Source organism: Octopus bimaculoides, chromosome 10 (assembly GCF_001194135.2).
Source record: "Octopus bimaculoides isolate UCB-OBI-ISO-001 chromosome 10, ASM119413v2, whole genome shotgun sequence".
Taxonomy (NCBI): domain Eukaryota; kingdom Metazoa; phylum Mollusca; class Cephalopoda; order Octopoda; family Octopodidae; genus Octopus; species Octopus bimaculoides.
This window is the reverse complement of record NC_068990.1, coordinates 52626369-52634114: the sequence shown is the minus strand read 5'-3', so window position 1 is coordinate 52634114 and position 7746 is coordinate 52626369. Positions and strand designations below refer to the sequence as shown.

Genomic DNA, 7746 nt, shown 5'->3' with positions numbered 1-7746 from the left:
TGTCTCTCAACTGATGCTTCTTAGGTCCAACTTTTATCTCAAGGTACATACACTCTGTCGAGTATGGACACTGACATTACACATCCATCGGAGCATACTGGCTTCATTCCTTGCAAGCTAACGCATGTCCTCAGCAGTCACGGCCCATGTTTCACTGCCCTGTAGCATGGCTGTTTGTACACATGCGTCATACAGTCTGCCTTTTACTCTGAGTGAGTCGCCAGCAGAGGTAAGAGCTCTCTGAACTTTGCCCAGGCTATTCTTATTCTAGCAGCTACACTTTCAGTGCACCCTCCTTCACTACTAACTTGGTCACCCAGATAGCAGAAGCTATCAACTACGTCTAGTTTTTCTCCCTGGAATGTGACAGAAGTTTTTTCTGCACAAAAAACAAAGAACAAACGAGATTTGGTTCATTCATTATAGGTCAAGAGAACGAATAGTTAATTTAAATGACTAAATAAAAGATGCAGTCTCATTTTCATGCATACAGTAATGTGGATGAGACTATTTGGGGTGTTGTCATAAAAGTTTTCTGGCAGAGAGGAGAGATTTCCAGTATAGGTGGTGGAGACAAATGGGTGGGTGCATGGCAAATGAAGGACAGAAAGACTGCCCCTTTCTGAGACACGACAGGAATAAAGAGAGAACAGTAAAATCAGGGGAGAAAGATTGTAAATAGAGGTAGACTTGTGAATTATATTAAATAAATTAGGAAGAGTTAGTGTTAAATATGGTAGTACACAGAATAGGATGATGTGAAAAATTAAAACAAGGAGTTAACATGCTTTTAAATTCAATTAAAAAGGAAATATTGGAAGATTATGTTGCCAACCAGTGCCTTTATTTAGATTGTGTCATACAGAACTAGAAAACTAACATTACATTCATCATCCAAAAATTCAAATATATCTACTAAGAAGTAATTATTTAAGGAAATCTTTGATGTTCTCTGGTTGGTATTGCTTGGTATGTGGATACAAAGTTGGCTTATCTGGGTTAACAGCAGACTCTGGGAAGTAATCTGCAAACATTTCATGAGTCATTGCTTCAGGTTTAGGAACTGTGTCAATTTTGTCCAACTGAAATACGAGAAGAAAAAAAAAACAAATGGTTATAAGATGAACTCCAATGTAACATTGAGGAAAGCACAAAATTATGTGACAGGGTTTCAATTCCTGATTGAAAGTACTTCATATTACAAATCCTCAAAGAAAGAAGAACTTCACAACAGGCCCAGTCCTGTCAACTTAAAATTTAAGGCTTTGTATTTAGTGAAAAGTAAACAATATTTCAAATGGTGTAATAACAGTTACAGGGAGAAAGAAATTATAACAAGTTCATTGATTTCCAAAGTATATTTCACAAGTAAGTGATCTTGAATTGGCAGAAATACCCCTCTAATTAACAATTACTTCAATAAACCATCTGCATTTTTGTTGTACAATAGGAATGAATAAGACTCACCAAAACTAGAAAAATAAATGCAATAAGGGAGAAAGCAAAAGAAAAATACTGCTTCTTTTTAATCTGCAAGTAATTGAAATGCTAATAATATGAAAGAATTTATAAACTTAATAATTCCATAAATTCAAACTTTGCTAAATATATAGTATAGTTCTATTGTAATGTTATTTAATGTACTTACTTGTGGATTTCCAGAAGGAGGCCAGACAACTACAAGAGTAAGACAAACCACAATTTTTTCAATTCAAGCATAGAGACCTGCTTAGACATTGACAATGAATTATATTGAAGATTGCCAAGACAAAATTCTGAATAAATCAGCTTGCATAATCCCCAAGAAAGATGTACTCAAGATAGATAGGTACAAAGGTGAGTCTACAGATGTAGATAGAGATATATGAATAGATATACTTTTGATTAAATGGCAAGATTTCAAAACAATTTTTCAAAATTTCTTACTTGTGTTTAATATGTTTTCAAATATGCTGATTTAAACTGTGGAATTTCCACATATCCTGCAGGTAATTATACCCAACTCCAGAGACCTATATGTTTGCAGTAGTGAACCCTTAACCATCACATCTATGAGAAGATTCTTTTAAATTTCCTGTAGCTCTTAATGAACCAGTTCTGGCTACCAATCATAATATGAGGAGGAAATGTGATCCTTCTTACCATTCACAAGATAACTACCCAGAATGCAAGGCTACTTGCAATGTTCTAAGAAGATACATTATGCTTGTGTGTGAAAATCCAAGGCCTCATTAAGCAACAGCAGTCAGCTCTCATATACTGACCACACCAGTTAACATACCACACAGAATCACTGATGCAGCAACAACTGTGAATGGGAAAAAATTAAGTTCTCACCTGAATTCTCACTGCATTGATAGTTACCTTAGTGAGAAAGTTGTGCAAGAACTAAAGTTCACCCATCCAGTAAATTTATCACTATGGTTACCAAAAGCTTCAACACCAGTTCTAGGGACCTGGTCGTTGTGGATCTAGCCCTTGGCATAAATAACCAGTCATACATTGAAGGATGTGTGTCTTGATGTGGCCAAAATTTCCAGCATCAGCATCTCAAGTGAAATCTGATTACAGAGAGTGTCTCTGAATTAACTGTGCATTGGGCTGCAGCAAAAACAGAAGAGCTATCTCTTTTTCTAAACTTCTCTAAGCTATAAGTCAATTGCTGCTAAATCAAGACAATTAAGATTTATTTACAGAGCAAATTCAACATTTACTGAGAAGATACAACTGGTGTGAGCATGTCTCCATGGTGAGCCCAGGTTGTAGTGAAGGATCCTACCCAGTGACATTTGTATAGGTTATGCACAGGCAATCAAGCAATATACTGAATTGAATGCCTCTCCATCTTTGATCTCAAAAGTGCCTCCTATCAGGTATTATGATAAGAGTCTGACAGAGAATATTCAGCTTTTGAGACCAATGAATAACTATGAATTCTGTGATTAATTTGTCCATTGTCTTCAATGACCAAGAACATCACATGGGAGATGGAGCACAGCATGTCCAGTACTGGCCAACCAGTTTGATGCATTGCTCAGACGCCTGTACCACAGATCAGGCACTGGGAGTCTGCTAGAACTGAAGGCAAGGAGTTGGCTCTAGACTTGTGCAAGTTTTCATTTTCATTGTATCCCTGCAATCCTGTTTATAGGAGGTAGCACCTCTGTTAGTGCAGCTTTGCCAAGCAGAGTGGTCTTGCAGTTGCATTTCCCAAGTGTTGAGGTTAACCTCCAGGCTCTTCAGTGAGGCTTCAGGTGTATCTTTGAAGCACTTTTCCTGTGCATTATGCATGTGCTTGCCTTCTGCCAGTTCACTGTAATACACTCTCTTAGGGAGTCAAGTGTCAGGCATTTAAACAAGGTGGCCTGCCCACTTGAGTTGTGGACCCCTCAATAGTGTATAAATGCTTAATGAACAGCTTGAAATAGGACCTTTATGTCAGGGACCTTGTCTTCCCAAGTGATTCTCTACAGCTTTCTCAAGCAGTTTAGCTTTTTGGCATGGCATTTGTAAACCATCCAAGTCTCACTGTGCCCTGTTCACGCTTGCTGGTCTACTTTCTTGCCCATTATACCAATCTGGTGGTTTCCTCCACACAGTCTACTGGGTCCAGTCTTCACATGCATATGTAGACAAATCCTAACTCAGCAACAGTTTGAAAGCTGTAGGCTACCCACATCATAGTTTAGCCAGCCTGTGGAAGCTGTTGCCTGGGGTGTGGCCAGTGTTGCAAGCAGGCAGCTTCGTGGAACCACGGGTGAGAGCTGGTTTCAGGTGGGGACCAAAGCAGACAAACAACTCTAAAGAGCACATGTTCCCTTATCAGAAGTACTACCCCACCTAGATACTCCATAAATTCTGTAAAGTTCCACTGGAGTCACAATTGAGGGTTGCTACCTTTCAATGAGCTATGGATGGGGTAGTGAGAGAGGAAATGCTGCACAGTACCTTCTCCTATCTTTATAATATAACTATTGCTGGACAGACATAGGGAGGTGCATAACCTAAGCATAAAAGAATTTCTGAAGGTCATCAGTGAGAGACACCTTACAACTCAAAAAACCATGTATGAAGTGGATTGACTAATGTCCTTAGATACTTTGTGAAGAATGGCATTGTTGAGCCACATCCTGAGAGGTTTCACCCACTACAAGAACTTCCAACTCCAGAAAATTTGCAATCTTTGATACACTTCAACTGCAAAATTAGTTTCATGATTATTCCAGTAATGATGTTAAATATCAGGCATAGGCATGGCTGTGTGGTAAGAAGCTTGCTTCCCAACCACATGGTTCTAGGTTCAGTCCCACTGCATGGCACCTTAGGCAAGTGCCTTCTACTATAACCTCAGGCCAGCCAAAGCCTTGTGAGTGAATTTAGTAGACGGAAACTGAAAAGAGTCCATCATGTATATATGTGCGTGTGCCTTTGTGTCTGTCCCCCACTACTACTTAACAACTGGTGTTGGTATGTTTACATCCCCCATAACTTAGCAGTTTAGCAAAAGAGACTGATAGAATAAGTACCAGGCTAAAAAAAAAAATAAGCACTGGTGACCATTCAACTAAAAATTCAAGGCAGTTTCCCAGCATGGCCAATGACTGAAACAAGTAAAAGATAAGATCTAACAAAATATTAGAATCGGTAATGTTGCCTCAATAAACTTGACATATCTCAACAAGAAATGGTTTCAAACATGACATTCTTCAACAAAAGATAGATCGTTATATAAAACTGCTTTTCAGAGTTAAGAGTAATTAAATTTTGAGTGGATAAATCTGATTTCCACAGAAAATGTTTAAGACAGGGTTCTCTGATAAAAACTTGACTGTTGATAAACACAATATTTTCATTGGAAAAGAGGCTCTGTGTTCTTTAACCTGCTAAAGAGGAAATTAGAGTAAGTTACGCTACACTCAGTGGATGTAAACTTTGAGGTAGAGTGTGACACATCTGATGTGACAATTTCTGCCATCCTTAATCAAAGAGAATGACCAGTAGGGTTCAAGTCAAGATATTACAAAGAAGAGATTTACACAACCACATTGGAGAGAAGTGGCTGCTATTATTGAGGCAGTGTAAAAATGGAACCATTATCAGAGGGCCTTATACTTGACAATAAATGGCATACAAAGACTCAAGAATGAAGACTGGAACTTGCAGAAAGGAAATATTGTCCTGATAGGAAGAATCTGATCCCTGATACATTTACTCAAGCATACACATGTTAAGGCTTTGCTACCTCAAGAGTTGCTGACATCCATACCTCAGTTACTACATTTTATTAAAGCAAGGAATCTCCCCTTCTCTGCAGAAGATGTGAAGAAGGTTTGTGCTTCTTGTAGGATGTGCTGAACTAAGACCTTAGTTTTATCACCCACAAAAAGGAACTCTTATCAAAGCAACAAAGCCTATTGAATAGCTTATTATGAACTTCAAGCAAGTTTTGCTTATGGTTTCATGTAATTCATATTTGCTTCTAATGACTGCTCACGTTTTCCTTTTATTTTCCCACTTCCCAACATGCAGCATGTGACAACAGTCATCAGATGTCTGGATCTCATGTTCAGCTTATGTGGAATGCCAAATTAAGGAACTTCCAAGGATTATCTCTCCTAGAAAGGAGTTGTCACAAGTCATACTATTCCATATCACTATTGGGAATGGGCAGGCAGAGATGTTCAACAGCACCTTATTGAAGACAGACTGTTAGATCCTTATATCAAGTAATTTGAAGTGAAGCACATGATTTGGTGGTTAGGGAATTCGCCTCACGGTCATAAGGTCATGAATTCAATTCCTGGTAGTGCATTGTGTCCTTAAGCAAGACACTTTATTTCACACAGCTCCAGCCCACTCAGCTAGCAAAAATGAGTAATACCTGTATTTCAAAAGGCCAACCATGCCACACTAAATCTCCCTGAGAACTACATTAAGAGTAAATGTGTCTGTGGAGAGCTCAGCCACTTGCACATTAATTTCACAAGCAGGGTGTTTTGTTGATCGGATCAACTGGAACCCTCATCATCATAATCAACAAAGTGTCATGTAATTTCTCTAAGAAATATTTGGGAATTGGTGGTCCAACCCATGCTAGCATGGAAAGCGGATGTTAAACGATGATGATGGTGCTTCTTCAGGTACCACACTCCTAAAGATCACTTGTGTATAACAACAAAAACTACTCCCCACAAATGTTTCTCTGCATCACAAAGGTTTTCAACATCACTCTTCCCATGGAAATTCACTGCCCCCATAGACCAGTTTCCCTAAATAAGTTCATGACGAACAACAGCAAACCATTTGTAGATCAAGTTGAATTACTTGTCAGTAATCCACTTTAACTATAAGACACAACAGAGTAAAGGATGAGGAAAAAACTTCACAAGAACTAAGGAAATCCAGTTGAGTACAAAATCTCCAAATCAATGTGGGTAACAGTAATCTCATAAAACTGATTGAAGCTGGTAAAGCTGGTAAAACAAAGGATGTGTGTATAATACGTATGCATTTATATAGTTTCAACTGATTTTCACGAAACTCTACACACACATTACTTATGTGCCATAGATGGTCATGCACTGTAACATTTTGCCCAGAGCTCCCATGTAATGCAACAAACTAACCATGAATAAAAGTTTTTCACATGGGTTTTTCTCAAAAGAACTGCAGTTTTCAACCGATTCTCTCCCTTTTCTCACTTTCACATATACATATGTTTCTTTCACTCACTCACGCACTCTCTCTCTCTCACTCCCTGAAAATTGACTTCAGTGTATTTCAATTTTGTTGTGCATCAATATCTTTGTCTTCATGCTATTTGTACGTTCTCCCTACAACATTACTTTACTTATTTAAAATTTTCTGTACTCAGTCTATTTAAATACACTATTTACATTTCTCCCTCTATCGAAAACTGTTGTGTCATATTGCTTCACTTTTATTCTTTCATTTTTGTGTGTGTATTTGCACGTTTAATGTGTACAAGATAGTAAAGGACATTTCAAATTACGACGACGACATCACATATATGAGTGTGTATATCTCTGTGTGTGTTTCCGCATTAGATACATTATTAAACACACACATATCTACACATACACATGATGACTGACATGCGTGACTATGTTTCTCTCTTACTATATGTATGTGTCTGTATGTGAGAGTGTGTGCGTATCGTCACATTTTTTTATATGAATGTGTATGTATTTGTGAGTGTGTGTGTGTTTGCACACCTGTTATCTACATTATTAAAGACACACATACATCTACATAAACTTTTGACAAAAAACAATTACATGGAAGGTCCAAGTTATATAAAAATACACATCTACTGTTCCATTAGGAGTTCATAATTATCGCAGTGGTTGCAAGGTATTTACAATTTGCTTAGATTTGGTTACTTTACACTGCATACAAAAATATAGACATATTACATACATACAACTGCTTACAAAAATAGAGATGAATGTATATTTGTTTCAATGTACATAATTTTTTGTTTAAAATATTGAAAAAAAATATGCCACCAAAGGAAAAACGTAATCTCTCCAGAAACAGCTATAAAACAAGGAGGAGTGCAGAAAACTGAAGGCGAGAGTCTCGAGATAAAGAACATGAGACTTTCCCAACATCAGCAAAGGCATGCTGCAGCACTTAATGCTGAATCATTAAAACAATGTTTAGCATGCTAGATTACACAGAGGTTCAACAGAATAGCTCTCCAAAACAGACTATGTACAAATT

The 7746-nt window shown here is 37.7% G+C and overlaps 1 protein-coding gene across 1 annotated transcript in view; it reads right to left on the bottom strand.

The window, feature by feature from the left end:
- Positions 1–822: 822 nt before the first annotated feature.
- The window catches only part of LOC106882660 (ATP synthase subunit d, mitochondrial), a 32996-nt gene continuing 26072 nt past the window's right edge, over positions 823–7746 (bottom strand). The window contains exon 5 of the mRNA XM_014933414.2: positions 823–1082. Coding sequence (XP_014788900.1) covers positions 927–1082 — 156 coding nt within the window. The 3' untranslated portion in view covers positions 823–926. The remainder of the gene's footprint in view (positions 1083–7746) is intronic.